The sequence below is a fragment of the Coenobita brevimanus genome, chromosome 17, assembly GCF_032717465.1.
Source record: "Coenobita brevimanus isolate Jiangsu-jjx chromosome 17, ASM3271746v2, whole genome shotgun sequence".
NCBI lineage: Eukaryota > Metazoa > Arthropoda > Malacostraca > Decapoda > Coenobitidae > Coenobita > Coenobita brevimanus.
The window spans coordinates 20,400,135-20,423,569 of NC_136970.1; the positions used below are offsets into that span (position 1 = coordinate 20,400,135).

At 40.6% G+C, this 23,435-nt stretch overlaps 1 protein-coding gene across 1 annotated transcript in view; it reads right to left on the minus strand.

Moving 5' to 3' along the window:
- Positions 1–4,562: 4,562 nt before the first annotated feature.
- The window catches only part of LOC145391130 (uncharacterized), a 414,935-nt gene continuing 396,062 nt past the window's right edge, over positions 4,563–23,435 (minus strand). Inside the window, exons 7-10 of the mRNA XM_080265814.1 lie at positions 21,820–21,875; positions 21,158–21,329; positions 7,757–7,923; positions 4,563–4,673 (exon numbers count right to left, since the gene is read on the minus strand). Of these exons, the coding sequence (XP_080121940.1) occupies positions 4,563–4,673; positions 7,757–7,923; positions 21,158–21,329; positions 21,820–21,875 (506 nt within the window). The remainder of the gene's footprint in view (positions 4,674–7,756; positions 7,924–21,157; positions 21,330–21,819; positions 21,876–23,435) is intronic.

Here is a 23,435-nt window from a genome sequence, read left to right on the forward strand (position 1 = left end):
TATCAGTAGGAGGCATAGAAGTTCTCTGCTAGATGTTCATGTTAAACGGGAGCGGATATTGGTAGTGACCATCAACTCAGCATTGCAAAAATAAGGTTTAAACTTAAAAAATCAGAAGAAGGAAAAATCTGGTGTTGGTAGATACGATATTGTTAAGCTTAGAAGAGAAGGAGAAGAAAAGGAGGAATTCAGATTAGAATGCAGAAATAGGTTTTTGGTGTTGGAAACGTTGGAAGAGGGGGAGAGAAGTGTAGATGAGATGTGGGAGGATGTGAACAAAGTTTTGCATGGGACTGCTGAATGTACGATTGGAAGGAGACATAGATTCAGGAGAAAGAAATGGATATCAGAGGAAACGTGGGATATGATAAAAAAGAGAGGTGAGGCTAAATTGAGGAGTGAGATGCAATGCGTTGATGAACGAGAGATTGAATTAGCAAGAGCTGCGTACTGGAGTTTGAATTCAGAAGTAAGAAGGTTAACTAGGAGAGATAAAAGAAGATGTGTGGATGAAAAGGTTGCAGAGACTGAAATCCTAATAAACAAAAATGATGGACAGAGTCAAAGAATAGCATATGAATCGATTAGAGAACTGAGTGGTAATGCAGGTAAACGCAAGGAAATACCAATTAGAGACAGGGAAGGAAATTTATTGACCAAATATGGAGATATTAAAAATAGATGGAAAGAGCATTTTGAGACAGTTCTTAATAGACCAATACCACCAGAAGAGGATATACCGTCTGCTCAGGAAGATTTAAATATAGAAACAGGAGAGTTGAGGCTTGCAGAAGTGGAGAAAGCAGTAAAACAGTTAAAGAATAATAAGGCACCAGGGGAGGATGGTTTATTTCCGGAAATGTTTAAAGTGGAGGGGGATAGATTAATAATGATCTTGACCAAGCTATTCAATAAGATATGGGTGACGGGGTTACTACCATCAGTTTGGAAGAATGGTGTAATTGTTAAAGTTCCGAAGAAAGGAGACCTGAGTGAATGTGGTAATTGGAGGGGAATCTCTTTGTCACCGATAGCTTTGAAAGTTTTCAGTAGAGTGTTGTTAAATAGGTTGGAGCCGGTGGTTGAGGGTATTCTGAGGGATGAACAGGCTGGTTTTAGAAAGGGACGTGGTTGCAATGATCAGATCTTTATAGTTAGGCATTTGATGCAGCAAGTTAATGAAATGAGAGTACCGTTAAGTCTTTGTTTTGTTGATTTTGAAAAGGCTTTTGATAGTGTTTCGAGAGAGTCTATGGGGAAGATCATGAGACATTATGGAATACCAGAGGAGTTTGTGAGGGTCATTATGAACATGCATGAGGACACATTTTGTAAAGTGATGGTTGATGGTTGTCTGAGTGATTCGTTTGAAGTCAAGTCCGGAGTAATTCAAGGTGGTGTTCTATCGCCTTTACTATTTATATTGGTCATTGATTACATTATGAAACGTGTTGGAACAGAAACCGGTGCAGGTATACTTTGGGGAGAGAACAGGAATCTTTTGGATTTAGATTATGCAGATGATATAGTTTTGATTTGTGATGGGCCAGAAGAGATGCAGAGAGTGTTGGACTGTTTGGTGAGTGAAGGTCGCAAGGTGGGTTTGGTTATTAATTGTGGAAAAACTGAAATAATCAATATGAATATGGAAAATGCGCAGGAATGTGTAATTGGAGGTATGGTTGTAAAGCAAGTTGATAGGTTTAAATATTTAGGTACTTATTTAGCCAAGGATGGTTCTTTGAACTTTGAATTCGAGGAAAGGTTAAAGAAGGCTAATCAGGCAATGGGAATGCTTAAAAATATTTGGAATAATAACAATGTCTCTGTGTATACAAAAATCAAACTTTATAAGGTAATGGTTAGGAGTATCTTAATTTATGGACACGAGTCTTGGTACAGCACAGTGACTATGAAAATAAATTCTTGGTGTTTGAAAATAAAGCACTTAGAAGAATATTAGGAGTTAAGTGGTGGGAAAGGATACCAAATAGTAGAATTAGAGAAATAACGGGAGTGCAGCCGATCGATGAATATGTTAGATTCTCACGATGGAAGTGGCTAGGACATGTGTATAGGAGACAGGGAATAGTACGAGGTACACCAGGGTGGGTGGCACCTGGTAGGAGAGGTAGAGGAAGGCCAAAAGAGACGTGGGTGAGGACAATGAGACGGGAAGCTGGAGATGAGTGTTGGGGAGATCTTGAGGAGTTAGCACAAGATAGGATGTGGTGGTGTGAGTTCATCGAGGCCCTATGCATCCCCGAGGTTGCCACAGGAAATGATTGATTGAAATAAAGGAATGTATATTGATTTTTCTGTATCATTAACTCTTGATGATTTATTTTATGTTTGTGAAAGGGAGACATTTGTTTTAGTGTTTATCACCGGATCTGCTTTTACTCTTATTTGATGCTAGAGAAAATATTTGACGTTTGGCAGTTGTTGAATCTTCTAGGTCTTTTATTTCCCTGATATAAGAAATACTGTTATTACCCTTTCATATCTTACTGGAATGAATAAAAAGATATCCCTACTTTTTATGGCAGACATCAGTGAAGTAAATAATTGGTTATGACAAGTTTGACGCTTGAATTATTTGTGGGTGGAATTTCATCACACACACACACACACACACACACACACACACACACACACACACACACACACTTAATATTCTACAAATGTTTTTCCATTTTCCACACTTCTGCTCTCGAATTTCAGTCATCCAAATTCTCATGATATAGATGAGTATTGTTAAATGTGAGATGTGCAGAATCCTGTGACGAGGGACTGACAAGCTGAATTAATGCATCTCTCTCTCTCTCTCTCTCTCTCTGTCTCTCTCTCTCTCTCTCTCTCTCTCTCTCTCTCTCTCTCTCTCTCTCTCTTTACATACATACATACATATGCGAGTATATATGTACCTGGCTGGCTTGGTGTCTGTCTGTCTGTCTGTCTGTCTCAGAATAATGCAAATTCCTATGTCCTGATGGATGCTTCACCAGTCTTGTATGGAATCGGCTCAAGCCTTACTTCAACCCTGCATTCATCATCAGTAACACATATCACACAATATTGCAACAAAATCACTCTCTGAGGATTACTTCTCACCCTTCTCTTCTCTTCTCCTTGCAAGCACATCTCATTTCCTGATTCGATTCTTTTACTTACAGCAGACCTGATTATTAAATCTTTATACTTTGTTTGATGTGGTGATTCTGTTATTGTTGTGTAAAGAAGTTTGTATGAACTTCTCCATGTCATTGAGTCTGTGATTTTTTTGGTGTCTGTGAAAAGGGCAGCGTTTGATTTCTCGTAGGATCTGCTGTTGCTATAATTATTATTGTAATTATTTTTATGCTGGTGCATGCAAATAGCCTAAGAGTAAACATGGGCTGTTCGAATAAAAGACATTCATCTTTATAAATATATTTGGTATAGTGACCGCACCACACGGTACCATAGCATAGCATAGCATACCGTACCACAGCAGCCAATCACACTTATGCGCACATGTATAGACAAACAGGCAAGTCAGCATATATATAGAACATTATTTTGTACAGTCATTTTTATGCACATTACGGCTACATATATACAAAACCACATACATTTACGCCAAACAAAAATTATAACCGATTTCAAAAGCTCCAGATTAAAATAATGTAGTGGATGGTAAGTTAGCCTCTGTTATATCCAATTTTTATTTATTTTATTTATTTCTATTCTCTCTATCCTTGGACCATTTTTTCACCCCTTCAGTCCGAAGATGTATTTTTACATTTTAATTCCTGCTCTCTCCAGACGATTTTTATGCAAGTTCGTGGCGGGATCTCTGGTGGGGAAGGGGTTAATGAAGGCTGTATCTAACCTCCCTCCAGTCTCAAGCTGAGTAAAATCGTCTAGAAATAGCAAGAAAATAGAAATTAGATCATCGAGGTGAAGTGGGTAACTCAGAAAATCCCTTTCGAACTGAAGGGGTTAATGAAGGCTGTATCTAACCCCTCCATTTCAAAAAGTGTCTCTTGTGTAGAATTAAATCATCCCTTGGAAGAATATAGGCTGGTCCATATATAACGCTGCTCAGCCACTCCACCGGCTGATTTCTCCTGTGTTGCAGGGACAGCCCAGGCAAAGTTATCAGTGTCTACTCTACATAATCCCCTCATTTCCAACTACCAATGTCACACCCACACCAGCAGACTGAGCCGTACCCACAACACGAAATACCATAGGGTGAGTTTCTAGTGGAGCGCTATTTACGGACCACCCTATATAAAACACGTCCAGGCTGAAGGGGTTAATAAAGGATAAATAAACGATCAATTAATTCAGTCATCGGCATTAGTTTCAGTGGCCGTGGTTTTACATGGTGACCCGAAATTAACGCAGTCCATAAAAGTGTGTCATTTATACAACTGTTAAGAGATACGCTTTATTTTTGCATTCATATTAAGCTGAGTTGATAACAAAACAGTCCTGAAAGTTTGGGTTCTGCAGTTCAAATGGTCTGCTTTTTATGACCTTTCCAAAATGTGTTCCAAATGCCCATCTCGACGTTACAGGCACTCCTGAATGCGACGCACGAAATTGTCAATTATGCGGACACACTCCTCTCTTGGGATAGGTCTGATGTTGGTCGTGATTTCTGTTTTTACGTCTCTGATTGTCTAGGGGCGATTTTTATAAACATGATCCTTCAGATATCTCCGCAGATAGAAATCTGGAAGATTCAGGTTGGGTGAGTGTGGGGCCCACTCAGGGTCGTACCTCCTACTGATCTGTCTATCCCCGAATCATTGCCGCAGCCACATCAACTTTTGGTCTGAAGTGTGTGGGATGGCCCCATCCTGCTGGAACCTTGCTCCCCACGAGTGATGCCCCTACGTCTTCCTAGTGTCGTCCAAAATTTCCGCATGACCTCAAGATATTGTTCTGTGTTCATCGTAACAGACTGTTCTTCTTCATCTTCGAACCAAACAGGTCCAATGATGCCATGCTTTGAGATGGCCACCCATGTTGTTCATTCTGCTGAATGCAATGGACTCTGGAAAACCTCGTCAGGTGGTACTGTGCCCCAGAAAATATTGTCTTTGCTGCTGACATGGCCTGAGAGAAGAAAGTGTGCATCGCATTCTGGAGTGCCTGCGATGTCGAGGTGGTCATTTGGAATACATTTTGGAAAGGTCATAAATACAAACCATTTGAACTGCAGAACCCAAACTTTCAGGACTATTTGTTATCAACTCAACATGAATGCAAAAATAAAGCAAATTTCTTGTTACTTACATAAATGACATACACTTTAATGGGTTGCATTCATTTTGGGTCACCCTGTACTCCTTTATTTAAACTAGGTGAGATCATTAAGCAGAATGATGAGAGAGTTTGTTGACCATTTGTGCTGATGAGAATATACTGCTTTGTGTGTGTGTGTGTGTGTGTGTGTGTGTGTGTGTGTGTGTGTGTGTGTGTGTGTGTGTGTGTGTGTGTGTGTGTGTGTGTGTGTGTGTGTGTGTGTGTGTGTGTGTGTGTGTGTGTGCGTGTGTGTGTGTGTGTTTCTTCCTCTTTGTCTTGCTGAGTGACATTGATGAGTTGAATAATAGACTTGCAAAACTGATAAGGGAATCAGTTGGAAATAGTAGGGAAATGTAATACAACCAAAACCAACAAATATTCAAAAACGACCCTCGACCTAATGAAAAGTAAAAAAGAGATGAAAGTAAGAACAAAGAAACATGAAATAGAAAAAGCATAATTAAATAAGCTTAGCAAGAGACAGAGGAGGAAAACGAAAGAGAAACATGATTAATATCAAAGAAACCAATACAAAAGAAGTCTGAAACAGGTTCGAAGTAAAATGGCACTGGGAAAGCAACAACTCGTAACGTTGAAAAAGAAAAATGGTGAAATCACTGAATGCAGAGAGAAGGTGAAGAGAGTTTAAGAATTTTACAAGGAACTGTATGCATCAGAGACAGTAGTACCGAGAGCTAACTTTTCAGTTGACAAAAGTAAAATACCAGAGGTAACAACAGACAAAGTAAACATTTTTCTAAAACGTATGAAAAGAGGGAAGGCCGCAGAAGATGGAATGATAGCAGATTTACTGTCGGATGCAGTAGTAAAAGTTCAAAGCGGTCTTGCCCACATATTTACTCAAAGTACTCCAAAACATGGTGAAATGCAGTAGTTACTTTGCAATACAAGCAAGGCAACTCAAAAGATCTCTAACTATCGACCCATTAACTTATCAGTTATTAACAAACTCATCACTTAAGTCCTTACAAACAGAATAACAAATTTGGAAGAAAACCAATCTCATGACCAGGCAGGATTCCGATGCAGGTATTTGACTACTGATCATCTACTGTACACACACTGAATCAACTAACTGAGAAAACTACAAAATATAATAAGCAATTGTGCTTAGGTTTCGTCGTCGATTATGAAAAGACATTCAACTTAGTGGAGCACATAACAATTATACATTCATCGTGGGAACAAGGAGTAAATAAGAACATTGTAAAGCAGCTCGAAAACATAATTATAAAGAGGGAACTGCTACAATTAAGCTACATAAAGACTCAGAAAAAAAAAGTAACATTTAGAAAGGCGTCCCTCGGGGTGGCACAGTTTCACCAGTAGTATTTATGGCATGCCTTCAAAGCATTTTTTTTTTTTTTTCAGAAAGCTAAATTGAGAGAACAATGGAGTAAACATGGATGCAACAAACTTAAACCATTTAAGATTTGCAGATGACATTGTCCTAATCTCAGAAACAGGAGAGACATGATAAGAAATGTTAAATGACCTAAATAGAGAATGTCTCTGAATAGGGCCAAAGATGAACCGGAGTAAGCATATAGTAATATTTGATCCTAATACACCAAGGAGTGTCATCAAAGTGAAAAAAAAAAAAAAAATCATGAAGTTGAGGTGTACAGTTACTTGGGGCAAATATTAAAACTAACGAAAAACAATGATAGCGAAATAAGATACATTATAACCGGATGAAAAGCTTTTGATAAACACTGGGACATCATGAAAAGCAGCTTGCCAGTATGAATGAAACGGGAAGTATAAAACAAATGTTTGATTCAAGCCAAGGTGTACGGTTGTGAGACCTTGAAACCGACAAAATCAATAGAAAACAAACTAATATGTTCTCAAAGAGCAATGGAAAGGTCAGTGTTGGGAATATCTTTGATACGAAAAGATCATCTTGAGTGAGAGAACTGACTGTCAAAGCTATTGTAGACGTTATGAAAGAACAGGAACGGAAGTAGGCACGTCACGTAGCAAGAATAAGGGATAATCGATGGAGCAAGAGGTTGATGGACTGAGATCCAAGAGACACCAAGCGTAACAGAGAAGGGCCAGAAAGGAGATGGAGAGATCAGACTGAAAAGTTTGCAGACAAATCCTGGCGGAGATTGGTTCAGTCAAGGAATTCGTGGAGAAGGTTGAGAGAAGCCTTTGTTCGGCAGTGGACTTGCAATGGCTGATGATGATGATGATGCATGTATCTATCTATCTATCTATCTATCTATGTGTGATGGAGAGATCAGACTGAAAAGTTTGCAGACAAATCCTGGCGGAGATTGGTTCAGTCAAGGAATTCGTGGAGAAGGTTGAGAGAAGCCTTTGTTCGGCAGTGGACTTGCAATGGCTGATGATGATGATGATGCATGTATCTATCTATCTATCTATCTATGTGTGTGTGTGTGTGTGTGTGTGTGTGTGTGTGTACTAGTGCCATCAGTGCCATCAGCAAGACGGGGTGAAGGGAACATAGTGTTAGGCTGCCGCTGCTCATGCCCCAACCTCCACCGTCCCCACCGCCGCCGCCGCCGCTTCCTCCCGTGCCTCCGCCGTCGTCATGGGTGCCGCCGTGTTGCATGGCCGCAGGTAGCTTCCCTGCCGTAGGTAAACTTTAATTATATTACAGGTAAATTTGACTTACTCTACAGGTAAATTAGGCTGAATGCAAATTACAGGTAAATTTTTAGTAAACCACAGGTAAACCTCCTGTAAATTAAATTGTGCTACAAGGAAGCTTGTACTACAGATAAATTTTATTCTAAAACGAAAAATCAGTTAAACGAAAAGTACAGGTAAATTATTGGAAAACTAATTAAACTCCAGGCCAGTCTCAGATAAACGAAAAATACAGATAAATTTCAGATATACATCATTATGGTACTGTATCAGGAGGAGCATGACAGGAAATTTCCACCTATACTTACATACATACACAGATACATATATAGACGATTGGCGTGTGTGTGTGTGTGTGTGTGTGTGTGTGTGTGTGTGTGTGTGTGTGTGTGTGTGTGTGTGTGTGTGTGTGTGTGTGTGTGTGTGTGTGTGTGTGTGTATTAACACGTAATAAAACTTGTTTCTGCACCAGAATTCCCCCACATGGGATATTCTACAAGTCAGTCTATGGTGTATATTGCCTATGACACTACAGGTTTTGTTTCATGGTGTTCACAATCAACATATGCTGTAGTAGTAGAAGCACAGGTTAGAAAACATGTATGTAAATGCCTTACCCTTATATAAACCTCAGAGACAGACAGACAGACAGGGAAAGACAGAGACTGACAGAGGAGAGAAAGAAAAAGAAAAGGAAGAAATTTTTTAAAAGAAAGGGAAAGCGTGAAAAGGAATGATAAGACAGACAGACAGACAGAGACAGACAGTGAAGAGAAAGAAGAAGAAAAGGGAGGAAGAAATTGTTTGCAAGAAAGGGGGAGAGTGGAAAGAAATGATGACAGACAGACAGAGACAAAGACAAACAGAGAAGAGAAAAGAGTAAAGGGAGGAAGAAATTGTTTCGAAGAAGGGGGTAGAGTGGAAAGGAATGATAAGACAGACAGACAGACAGCGAGCCATACCGTCGACTCTTCACATAGCCCATTAGTTGCAAAAACCAATACGCGACCCCGATTTAACAGACCACAGTCATTGCACAGGAGAGAGAGAGAGAGAGAGAGAGAGAGAGAGAGAGAGAGAGAGGGGTAAGGGCTGCCGACTACGTTTCGCATCGTCCGTTACACAGAGAAACCGATGCGGAACTTTGATTTAACAGGCCACAGTCACCGCACAGGGGCATAGAAATCAAGTTTACAGGCCATTTATATAGGGCGGGGCGGAATCAAATGTTGTGATATTCGCGGCAGTTTGGGACGCGGTGGCAAGGCGGAGACCAGTGGTTCGAGAGAGAGAGAGAGAGAGAATGTGGCCGTTTTGTGAGGTAAAGAGGTATCATTGCGAGATAGAGACAGTGTTTTGGGAGACAGACAAGAAAATTTTATGGTTCGTTCATAGACTGTGCGCTGCTGTGTTGCACGTCTGTGTGTGTGTGTGTGTGTGTGTGTGTGTGTGTGTGTGTGTGTGTGTGTGTGTGTGTGTGTGTGTGTGTGTGTGTGTGTGTGTGTAGAATTTTATATAGGCAGGTATATTTCATCTGACAAAGTTCCCCATTCCTTTTCATCCTCGTTGATGCCCAAATGTAGACATACTGTATAGAGGGAAGGATATGACGAGTAACCAAGGAGAGCATGAGCTTCAAGAGTGAGTTAATGGCCAGATGTAGTCATATTTTGAAGGAAAGATTTGACTAGTAACCAAGACGACCCATTCCTGCCTTACAACTAAAACTCAATGAATTCCATACAACAGCTATTTAGTATCAGGGCTTAAGAGTGAATTGATGGCTAGATGTATGCATACTGATGGGAAGATCTGACTAGTAACCAAGAGGACTCATTCCTGCGTCATAACTTCGCTGAATTCCATGCACCTACGGCTTAGTATCTGAATTTCAGGAGTGGCCTAGTTCCATCCGATAAAAACAAATCGACCTTCATAAAGCTACTCGAGATGTGAGGCGAGTGCAACCATCCGTAAAAATCCATTTATTCCCCAGCTCCATGCTGCTCTTGTTAGTCACGTTTTCTTTCTTGTATTCTTTCTTGCTTAATTGTGGCAGGCATTTCAACAATTCAGAATTAAACGATTCCGACCAAACTTGGATACAATGACTAGCCTAAGACCTAGTTGTGTCTGCGAGATTTTGGTTGCTAGGCAACGAATAGTTGCCTAGCAATGGCTGAAAACCCACCTTTTCATAGTTTTCACGTTTTGAGCTGCAAACGCATTACTAACGGGCGAAGAAAGCTCTGGATTCTTGAAGTCATTCCGTATAGGAAGTGTGCCATCCATATTTCCACTTTCTCCTCCAGTTTTCGAGTGGCAACCCTGCGGAGATTGGCCTCAGTGTCCCTAACAACCAGTACTGGTTTTCAAAAGTGCCCCCCTACTTCCCCACCAGCTTGATGGGACTGAGTGAAAGTTTGCACGCTTATAGACACTGACTAGTGCTAAAACTTTCAATCGTACACCTATGTGCTACATTGGCCAGGTCAGGGATCAAAGGTCAAAAATGCAAAAACGGTGAAAATAGCTAAAATCACAACTATACTTGTGCGAAATGCTAAGGCTTCAAAGATTATTAAGCCATGACCATGATTCTTTGGTGGAATGTTGCACTGGAGTACCTCCATACAAAAATGACAGTGTCGAAATTCACTTTAAGAGGAGTAGACTGTAGCACCAGTCGAACAGGGCAGTACTCCCGAGGTTGATGGCAAGCTGGTGACAGGGAGAGCTGGAGCTCCCGTTTCACCAGCCCTCAGGACTTGATCCTGACCATCTCCCTTTTCTGAACATTTTCAGTGCATTCATTTACACAGAGAGTAGGCCAGCATGCTCTCATAATACCTCTACCTTCAACTGTCTACACCACACTACATGCGCATAACATATCACACCTTCTATTCACATCTTTAGTAATGGCCGCTGCAATCTCACAATCAAATGAGGTGGTATCTCGGATTGCCACCACCGGCAGGGTAGGGCTGGAGGCACAGGGTCCTCCCGGTCGCTATCAAGCGACTGTGCCAGCAGCGACTGTTGCTATTTCCGGGAATGCTCGTCGGCGAAGAGGTGACTGTGCGGCCTTATTCTTTACCAACATCCGCGGCCTTACCACAAATTTAAACTCAGTTCATTTTTTCCTTCAGTCCATATCCCCTTTGGCCCTTTTCCTCACAGAACCACAAATCTCACCCTCTACCGATATATCTCCTTTTTGTTTTCCCGGTTACCATCTCCTTACAAACTTTCGAAACAAGGGCGGCACCTGTTGTTATATCAAATCCCAATATGCAGTTGATACTATTTTAAACTTCACTTCATCCAGTTTTGATTACTCATTATATAAATTAAATTGCCAAAACATTACCAAATATATCTGTGTAGTTTATCGTTCCCCCAATGCTTCTTCGGAACCCAGTGTATTTGATTCCATATCCACTCAGTTGAGTAACCTTGACCTTGCCCTTGGCAATGAAATTACCATTTTGGGTGATTTTTACATACACAATGTTGAATGGTTATTGCATTCTGCCCGGACTGACGACGCTGGTCTAGAATGCGAGCTGTTTGCGGAATCGTTTAATCTCACCCAGTTGGTAAAGCAACCAACCAGAATACCTGATAATCCTGACCATAATGCCCATCTCTTGGATTTATTCTTGACAAATAATCCAGATCAATACAGGATAGAGGTACTGTCACCACTTGGATCCTCTGACCACAATCTCATCAAAGCCTCATTAGTTAACCCTCCTACACCTCCCCATTCCGAACCTGTCAGGGTGACCCGATGGCACTTTGACAGGGCAGACTGGGATGGATTTAGAAATTATCTTGCTGATGTTCCATGGCAGTCTTTCTTCTCTAGTGATCCCAATTCTACCCAGTCCCACATTTGTGACTTAATACTAGCTGGTATGGATTTATTCATACCAAGTCAACAATTCACTAAAAGATCAAACTCTCCAAAATGGTTTGATGGCAATTGTGCCAGAGCAACAGCCCAAAAGTCATTAGCATATAACTCTTACTTAAAATCAAAAACACCTGAATCACTCTCCCAATTTAAAATTACTAGAAATCATGCAAAAGCTGTATTAAATCTATCTAAATCAAACTTTCTTCAAAAGCAAGCATCAAAACTACTTAACAACCCTAATGACAATAGATTATTCTGGTCAACTCTTAATTCTTTCAATAATAACTTTAACAAGTCATCTTCCATTCCCCCACTAAAATCTTCAGATGGCAATATTACAAATGACCCACGTGGGAAAGCAGATATCTTTGCTAGTACCTTTGCAAGAAACTCTACAATAGATGATACCAGCCAGAATGTCTCAGTACTGGAACTTGATTCTCCCGAAATTGCCCCACTTAAAATACAGACAAGATTTGTAAAATCCATCCTAGACAATTTACCTACCAACAAAGCTCCAGGTCCAGATGGAATTCCGCCAATTGTTTTGAAAAAGTGTTCCCCTGAACTTGCCTCTGTCCTAGCTAAATTATTCAGACTATGCATACGTACTTCTTTATTCCCAAATTCATGGAAAGAAGCCAATATCCACCCAGTTCCGAAGAAAGGAAGTTCGTCTGACCCCTCCAATTACAGACCAATAGCTATCACATCTTCTCTTGGTAAGGTATTTGAAACTTTAATTAATAAGCATATTGTTAAACATCTTGAATCCAACAACTTAATTAATGATAGACAATACGGTTTTCGCCACGAAAGATCAACCATTGACATACTCAATCTCTTAACTCATACCATCCATCAATCAATTGATCTTTTTGGAGAAACTCATGCAGTAGCTCTTGATATCTCTAAAGCTTTCGACAGAGTATGGCACCGTTCCCTGCTGTCCAAACTCCCTTGCTATGGACTAACGTCTTTTGTTCCTTTGATTTCTTCTTATCTTAGTGACAGGAAAATAAGAGTAAAAGTAGATGATGTATATTCGAATTTCCACTCAATTAACGCCGGCGTGCCGCAGGAATCAGTTCTGGCGCCAACCCTATTTCTGGTTCATATTAATGATCTCTTATCTGTCACTCACAATCCCATTCACTCATATGCAGATGACTCAACACTACATAGTTCATTCACACTCACACATCCATTTGCAAAGTCTAATATCTCTACCTCTCAGCTCAATACAGCCATCTCCATAAATCAAGATCTATCTACAATCAGTGAATGGGGACAAAACAACCTTGTCTCTTTTAATGCTAGTAAAACTAAATATATACAGTTTACTAATAGACAGATATTGCCAGATTCGTACATTACCTTCAGTGCTACTAATGTTCCCATCTCCAAAAGTATTGAAATTCTTGGTGTCTCACTTAACAGTGCCCTCAGCTGGACCTCTCATGTCAGATCACTTGCTAAAACCGCCTCAAAGAAACTTGGATTATTGTACAGAGTCCGTAACTTCTTCGCCGATGAGCAGTTAGCTATAATTTATAAGAGTCATGTGCGCTCTCAGCTTGAATATTGCTCACCCTTGTGGAATGGTTGTGGAGAGGTTGCATTAAGACAACTAGACAAAATTCAGAATAAAGCTGTTAGAATCATTAACAACCCTGCCATTACATATAAACTACCTCCCTGCAAGTAAGAAGGAATGTTGCCTCCCTTGCATTATTTTACAGATATTTTTTTGGCAAATGCTCAGATGAAGTTGCGTCCATGGTGCCACCTCTCCATGCCTTCCCTCGTGCTACACGGGCATCTGGTAGCGCTCATGACTGGAATGTCACTCAACCATATTGCAGAACTTCTGCCTATCAGAATTCTTTCATTCCCCGAACTGCATCTCTCTGGAACTCGCTTCCCCAGAGTTGTTTTCCTCCAAATTTCAACCTACAACTGTTCAAGTCTAACTGTTACAGACATTTTATGAACAGAGGACACCAGTAATCTGGTGTATGGATTATTTTTTTTCTCCATTTGTTTTTCCTTCCTCCGTTCTGTTATTTAAAAAAAAAAAAAAAAAAAAAAAACTTCCAGTTGCTGGCAGTGCCACCTAGAAGTTGTACCTCTGGTGGGCCATTCTGCGAATTTCAAGTTCCTTTGTTCCACAGTGGGTGCATAAGTTGAATGAAACTTTGCACGCTAATAGACGTTAACGAGTACTACAAGTGTGCTTCGTACATGCATGGCCTATATCCGCCAGGTCAGGGATAAAAGGTCATCAAGTGCAGAAAATATGAAGTGCACTAAAATTACGAACTTGCTCGCGTGAAATGTTAATGCTCCAAAGGTTAAATTAGGGCCATGATTCTTGGGTGGAATGTTTCACTGGGGTACCTCCATACAGAAATGACTTCTAGTGACGAAACTCACTTCCAGTCATCGATAAAGCTTGGTGTGCTTAGAGCAGGCCATTGTCACCTACTGGCTTGTTTATTTATTTCATTTTACATATCTATATGTTTATTTATTCCCGTCATTTTACCGTGTCTGCCGTCCATTATATCACACATAGACTACTATCCTTCCTTTAAAGCCCATCTACATGAAAATCTGCCTCCATCATCGCACCCTTCACAGAAACTACAAAGCCAAGAAGAAAAAATGTTTGAATGCAAGCTGGCAAAAATAAGAGCATAATCTGTCTGGTTCGCTTGCAAAACACGACTGTGCAAGAGCTGCTGGATATCAATTCACATACGAATCCACATTTATACAAATTGGAAGGGGTGGGTGAAGAAAAATTGTTGCAATTAAGAGCCCGTCCGACCTTCATGTGACTAACAGCCTGGCGTGTGGAGAGGGGGCTGTGGTCCCTGCTTGTTGTTAGCTTGCGAGTGGAAAGGTTCTATCCTGACGAAGCTTGAATGTAGATAGATAGATAAGTAAATAAATAGATAAATATAATATGCAGTTTAAGTGAGTGGATGTTTGGTGCAGTTTTGATGATCCTGGTGCATCGTTGAATGCCTGACTGATTCTGACAGTTTCCTAAACAAGTATGCAGACTATGCAAGTCTGTTTTATGTGTATACACCTTACAGTAGATTTCCTTAACCCAGCGTAACGTGATGGTAAACTGAAGCTCACCTCTCTCCCAACTAAATTAGGAGACTAAGAACAACTAGACTCTTGAGAGTGTATCACGGTCCTTTTCAAGTAAAACTGACAGTCGACGTGGGAGTCTTTTTAAAGAACCTGAATTCCTGATGGAATATCTATAGGCCTACATACTACATAGATAGATAGACAGAAATACAGATAAATATATTGCACAGTTTTCTTGTCTTAACATATCAGAACCTTCACATACCAAATCCTAATACAGTACAAGTATTGTGACGGGTCTGACTCTGGTCTCTAATCGCTTTTTTTTTTTTCCTTTTTTTTTTTAAGTCCCTTTTGTATCCTTTTTGTATCCTTGTTGGGTGACTATACTCTTTTTACCTTAGCTTGGCAAAGATTTTCTTCCTTTTGCAGCTTATATCATGTAGCTCCGTGGCAGACTGCCACAATACAACGACTACATATGCTTTCCATAACACTTCTTCGTGATTAGCTTCACATTCTACTGGTAATTTACATCTATATCTCAGCACTGATGATGAAGATATGACAATTTTGGGCCAAGTTAACGCAAAAAGGGTATAGTTACATCAGTGATCATACCATACTTATACCAACCTTTTTCCCGTCAATTACAAAATTCATAAGACAGACACCAAAATTAATCTGTTTCATGAGTATACATTTAATATATGAATATTCTGAAAATTATAAAAGGGTTCCGTGTATAAGATGGAAGTGCCGAGGACGAGATTCGAGGTATGACTCAAAGGAATAAGAAACTAAGTATATATCTAAAAAAGCAGTTTACGTGTTTCGTGTCACCTTCACATTAAAAGCCACCAGAGCCTCGTTCTTTCATATACCAAGCTGTATTTTACAAACCCTGGCCTGAAACTGGAGGTGGACGTGCTGTAATTTTCTAAACCACACTCATTTTAAATCAATTGCAAACCAACAACGTCTGATATTTTGGTGCCCAGTAAAACATTAACTCACACTTATATATGTTTGAAGTGTGTGTGTGTGTGTGTGTGTGTGTGTGTGTGTGTGTGTGTGTGTGTGTGTGTGTGTGTGTGTGTTAGGGTCATGCAGTGGTCATGTAATGCGTCATGTCAGTTCATTTTTGCTCCGATTTGATGGTATTACAAAAATCCTGTGCTTACCCAGCTTTACCGTCACCTCGCTCAATCTATTTAGTCCTGTGCTGTGAAAATGTTGGTAGTTATGGGGAACGGGATAATAGATTATACAAGTATCTGATATATATATATATATATATATATATATATATATATATATATATATATATATATATATACACACACACACACACACACACACCAACTCGGTGCACCAGCACTGGCTTTTGATTATCTAGGCTGGTTTAGTTCTTGATGAACCTCGTTGGCTGTGGTGAATAGATTTAGTTGTAGGACAGAAAGATTTAGTCCGTTTATTCTGATAATGGTTACCTCCGCCAAAGAAACTGGAATTGGTTATGTATTCACCCATGTTTGTTTGTTTGTTTGTTTGTTTGTGTAAGATATAGGTCCATTCCAAAACTAAACGAAGATCTGACATCGGGACAAGGTCTGTGGTAACATGACCATTGACAGCATCTACTAACAGGTGGAGGGACGAGACAGTGATTCAAGATCAATGTTGATATACAATATTTCCTTGACAACATTATTTTCATCATTCAATTTCTCTAAGACATCCCAAAATTTGTTCATCTGATTTCCCACTTCATTCATATGTGCGACAGTGTTACCTAGTAACTTATGGTGAACATCCAGCAACCTATCCCGTGCTTCCAAAGCTGAATCAAATGTTTCTAACTGTTCATGATATGCTGACAAATCACTAGATGTTGCTATACCAAGAACACCACCGGACTTTACCACCGAAATCAAAGAGACCTCGTTTTACATGTGAACGTGATCTTCCAACAGGGTAACTATGTGGCAGTGAGGCATTTCAACGAATGAAGTTTCTCGATCCAAACAAGTTTCCATTGAAGAGGTTCATACGCCAGTACCCAGAAAGATCCATTCACATGTTTGTCAGGTAAGAAAGTGAGTAGGGATCGTACGGTGGGCAGTTGACTAGCATATTTTAGAAATTGTGTGACTTTCATCAAACTCTGAAGATTATTACGGACTGAGATGACGTCCTCCGCTAACATTGCTTGTCCCCAGGGCATTTCCAGTGCCCTTGGGCGGAGGACCCCATCCCTATCCTCATCACCCAGAGATGATCCGAATGCAGCTAGTGCCAGCAAGGCTGTCCACGCTCTCCACAACATCTTATGTACACAAGGAATCCGAATTAATATTCAGATCAGCTAACTTTTTTTTATTCAAGGAAGAAGGAACCAAAGGCCAGGAGCCCGTAAACCGTTCCTTCCAAAAAAAAAACAAAGAAAGAAAGCCCAATTCAATACCATTTCGTTTCGAGATGCCTCGACACACTGCGTTTGAAACATGGGAGATAATAGGAAGTAGGAAACACAGACAGAGGGAGTCAGTTCCAGAGCTGACTTGTTGCATAAATGAAGGACTGGGAGTAAAGGTTCACTCTTGCATTAGAGAGTTGGACAGAAAAGGGATGAGAGTTTGTTGCTTGACGGGCGCTACGCGCCCGTCATGGAGGTGGAAGGATGCAAGCAGACAGTTCAGAGGAGCAGTGACCATTGAAGCTGCGATAGAAAAGATAAAGATGCAACAGTGCGGTGAAGAGACAGAGGTTGAGCCAGTAAGAGGAGGGGAGTTAATGAAACGAAAAGCCTTTGACTCCACCCTATTGAGAAGAGCTGTATGTGGGAAGCATCCCCACACTGGCCCTGACAGGTGGAGGAAGGAACACAAGAAACAGTGGAGTGAGCTGCTGAACGAAGAGTTTGTCTGTTCTCATTAATATGATGAGCAGAAGGTGGTGAAGGGGTAGCCAGCGCAGAAGGAGAAGACTTGAAAGGAACAGTAGGAAATACTATAGAAGAAGAAGAACAGATGCATTTTTTTCCTGAATTTCCTCCAATCTGAAGTACCTGGGAGTTCCCTTAAGATCATCTGCACGAACCCATTTACTCTCAGATGACGGGTCTCTAATCTCAATTTGTTACCGTTACGAGATAATATCACATGGTATGAGCCCGTAAATTTGCCATCCAATTTAGCAGTGCGAGACAAATGTAAATGAGTAGATGTTTACTGCTTAGTTTTCACGATTCAGACGCTGCTTGAAGGTGCTGATTGGCGCTGACAGTTTCCTCTCACCAAACTAGCAAACTCAGGATGGGAATGCTGAGAAACTGTTTTATGTGTATAAATCAGAGAATTCCTTAACTCAGCATAACTTGATGGTACTGGGTAAATGGAAGCTCATTTACTTCTCTCTGAATGAAAATAGAGACAGAGATCAACTAGACTCCGAGAGCGCAGCACTGCTCTCTTCCAGTAAGGTACCCAGTCGTCGTAAGGTGTCTTTTAAAATAACCCGAATTCCTGATGATATACCTATGGCCTTATATGTTACATTTATTGGTTCACATATATGAAAGTTAATAGAGAAATACAATGAAACACTGAATATGTGGGTCATTGGCCAAGGAGGAATTGATTAAATTTGGGTGGTGATTGAGTTCGGGTCCCAGTTCAGGACTATTTTTTGTATGTTTGTCCACAAGATAACTCATAAAGTTGTTGATGGATTTCAGTGAAATTTCGTGGATATGAAGATCTTGGGCAAAAGATGAGCTGAATATGTTTTGGTGGTGATCTGCGTTGTCTGGTGTAAACGTTTGCGGGGGTATGCGCTCTCTGAATCTTTAACTTGTTACATCTGTGTTTGCGAAATATGACTGGCTACCTAGCCGGTAGGTATACTGTAAGTATTATCTCTTCAGTTATGCTTTTACACTGGAAAGATCACTAACCTCCATAAAGCACACAACCAAGTATAATAACATCAATAGCAAACAACAACAACAACAACAACAATAATAAACATAATAATAATAACTTCATGCAGGGTCTTGGCCCGGGGTATGCCCTTGTTTTATGCACATTTCATTTTATCCTAGAGTACAAACATTGTACAGATGGGTGGCATGACTTGGGCACATGGATTTTGTTCTGTCATCTTCCAGTTGATATTATCCAGATTAGGCAAACAACCTGACCTTGAAAAATTTGAAGCAGTTTTCTGCCATTTTAGCTAAAAAGACGAATGGTAGTATGTTTGCAATTCATCAGCACCCTTTACCTAGAACTGAAGTAAACTGAACAAAGTAAGGACTGATGAAGAGAACCCTGTCCCCTCACCGCCCCACACATCTTTACCCTACCCCACCCCGCCCACAGTCTGATTGAGTGCCTTGAGGAAAGACCCTGCAGCGTCAACACCTTAGTCATCCCCCTAAACAATATGATAGGCTAACGTTGCGTTAAGCCAAATTTGTTGGGTATAGGCTGGTTTAATGTCAAAACACAGCTTTTTCTGATGATTGTACCGTATGGTTTGATTAGTCGAATTATTTCATCTACTCGCAAGTGCAGATGCAGTGTTGCCAAATTATTTCTCGCTGAACTTGCTCCAACATTGTTAATATAACTGGATGACGAAATGCACCCGATGAAAACAACACGCACCCCATCCTATTCCACCTTGCCCCTTCATAACTCACCCTCACCTTTCCTGCAACATTTCTTGACCACCGGAGTTTCTACCTCGCCTTGCATCGGCTCACCCTGCACGGGGCTTGAGTTTAGGCAGAACGAATACCAGCTTTTAACTTTATTGTTATGCAAACATTCCATTTAGATATACTGGGAAATGCGGTTCTCCTGATGTTTAGTTATAGTGTATAAATATGTGATGCTGGGAATTATTCATATATATATATATATATATATATATATATATATATATATATATATATATATATATATATAATTCATTTATACTGAAAGTTGAATAGCAGTCGAGAGCAATTTTTTCCATTCCAGTTGAATGCCCTTTTTCGGACTGGCAGTAACGATGAAGTGATAGTCGCGGGACTGACTTGCTGATAGGTGGTATGAAGTACGTCAGTGCAGCAGCGTGCGAGGCATAAGCCCCCCCCTACAAATTGCTGACATACCCCCAGACCTCCCCACCCCCCACCCCCTTTAAGCCCACGACTTAGCAATCTTGGTGTACTAGGAATTGAACAAGCAAGAACCGATAACATGCATGTGGATAAGTTTGTAAAAAAGTTATCAGTGAATCAAAATAATCTAAAAATTAAGCCATTCTAAGACAGAAAAATATACACAAATAAAGCAAAATTCTATCTATCTATTGCCAGACGTCTCAATCCCGTTTGGGGTGGCCACAAACAAAACGCCTACACGTCGCCCTGTCCCTCGCCATTTCACTGCCCTGCTCCCAACTCACCCCCCCCTCTCTCATATACCTCTCCACCTCATCCCTCCATCTCATCCTCGGCCTCCCCCTCCCTTTTCCCTCCTCCACCTCACTCACATACACTCTCTTCGTCAGTCTTTCACCCTCCATCCTCTCCACATGGCTAAACAAAAGCAAACTTAATCTCTTATTTTCCGTATAGCTTAATTGTAATACAATTCATTGTGAAGTATCTGTGTTCAGTGCAGGCTATGATGAATTTGTGCTAAATAATTTCTATTAGTAATGGAAACTTAAACAATTCATAACCCATACATAATGGTCATTCTGAGTGAGCAAAATAAACAGTACGTAATATTTTCTTTACATTAATAAAAAAATATGCCTTGCAGTATATCCTTATCTAATCCTTTATCTCAGTGTTTAAATATTTTTTAACTTCAAAAGATTTCGGACGTGCTGTATACTGTACTACAAGTTTTAATCATAATATAATTTATTCTCAACTGTTGCAATAATTCTGGAACATTTCTTGTGATATCTTGGCAATTAATAGCAGTAGCAGTGTAGCAATAATAGCACACACACACACACACACACACACACACACACACACACACACACACACACACACACACACACACACACACACACATTGCTCCTCCCCATCGATCTCATGCCTCCCCACACTCCCCCTCCAGGGTCAGATGGGTAGCTACGCCACTGTGTATAACCGAGTGTTTATACCTGTGGGCTGAAATCGGGATTCCAAGATCTTGAAAACTTGCCTGACCTCGCTACAGTTGCCAGACAGCATTTTACTGAGTCCAGAATATTCACCACGGAAATTCATACGACCCAATGACTCGATGTAATGGTGTGTGTCACTCAGTGACCCTGTGACATACCAGTATGTCACCTGGGATGACAGAGGGCGGAGTAATAACACTCACAAGACATTGTATCTAGAATGATTTAAGATTACAACAGCCTGACCTGGGAAGACCGCTTATATTCTTTGGGTGGAAATTTCAACTTTGTGATGGATGCTGGTACTCACAACCATCCACTCATTCGATGTTGGGTCATCTGGTGACTATACTGAGTGATAAGCTGTTTTCCTGTAATTCAGGAAACCAGACAAGAAATAAAGCAAATAAACAAGAGACAAGAATTACTAACACTGTAAAAAAAAAAAAAATGTAATATATCCCACCTAGTCCAGTACCACAAATAATGTACTCTGATCAACGCCACCAACTATTCCTAACAAAACATAAATTCCACGAAAACATAAAATAAACTGATCTCGTTGATGCAAGCAGAAAAACACTATGCTTGATTGCCAGAAAAATAAAAATAAATTTTAAAAAATGAATTCGTGGTTTGCATGCTAGTGAGCAGCCAACCTGAACCATGTCAACAACACAGTATTTATCCGCCACTGTTTCTGCACGGTTTGACACTGTGACACTGTGATTGAGACATTCACTGCTATTACTAACTTCTAAACTTCAAACACGAATACTTAACAACATACTGTATAGATTACACACTGCCACAGTACCAGTAACCTTAGTATGTTGACGTCTTATTCATTTTAATATAATCACCAGTCGATTTTAACTGGGGCTGATGTAACAGAGTATATTATTTAGGTTAATACCAGACGATTTTGCTCAGTTGAGAGAAATTCTGGCAGTCACAGACTTCAAGTATTAACTCGAGTATCACGTCCTGTGTTACTAGTACACCTGTGAATTGCGGACTAAGCGCAAAACGACTTGTTCAGTATATTATGTTTACACGAAATGATTTTGTTCAGCCAAGTCCTAGCACTTTGAGGCTTCACACACTAACTGGAATAAGCTTTTCTGTGCCGCTGGTACACCTAGGAATTATATTCAGATACACCAGACAATTCTGTTCAGTCTGGAGTAGTACTAGCAGCCAAAGATTAGGCTAAGCTTGAGAGGCCCACCTTAATCAAAGGTTTAGTGGAGATATCCTTCCGTTTACTTGGAGTTAGTCAATTTTGTAACACACAGATAGGTAGATAGATGAGTAGATATAGATACAGATATATATACAGAGAAATAGATGTAGATATATAAAAAGATAGATAGATAGGTAGATAAATGCATACATGCAGGCAGATACATAGATATAGGGAGATATAGGTAGACAGACAGATAGACAAAAAGACATATAGATAATATCGTAATAGGGGCCGATGACTGTACTTGTTGGTGCCAAGCCAGGCTCATCTGAAACGTGAAACCGGTGGACTGCAGGCTAATGCTGTTTGTAGTCCATTCGCCTCCCTTGCAGGATAAGGATGTCTGTATAACCGGGCAGCTCCACCACCCGGGCATATCGGTGCCAACACGTGCAGGCGTTCATCTACAGAACCTCTGGATATATCAAGAATGGAATATAAAAGCAACCATAGCAGTAATGGTTTTAGTACTCATCTGAATCCGGATCCGCCGCATTTCCGCCGCACCGACCGAATGATTGAAGAGTGTGGGTCAAATGAACCGAGCTTCTGAATTCGTATTCTAGCCACTGTGAGATATTTGCTATGGCGTATCGTATCGACGCTTTTACGGCCCTTGTTGGCAATATAGTGGCGCGAGTTCGATGCCATTACCATCAGAGCAAGTTAGTGATATTGGTGGTGGTACTGGTGGTGGTGAAGGGGAGTAGTGGTAGTGGTGGTGGGAGAAGGTAGTGGTGGTACCGGTTAGGGTGATGATGGTAATAGTAGTCGTGGTAATGGCTGGTGTTGGTGGTAATTAACAGAGGTGGTGGTAGTGGTAACGATGGTGGTGGTAGGTGATGGTCGTGGCTGGGGAGGTGGCAGTGTTTGGAGTGGTGGTAATGAAGATAGTGGTAATTCCAGTGGTAGTGGTGGTGGTGATTGAGGTGCTGGCGAGGATGTAAGTGGTATTAGCAGTGGTAGGAGCACTGATGGTAGTGCTAGTTTGTCAGTGGAGATTGCAGTAATGGTGATGTCGGTCCT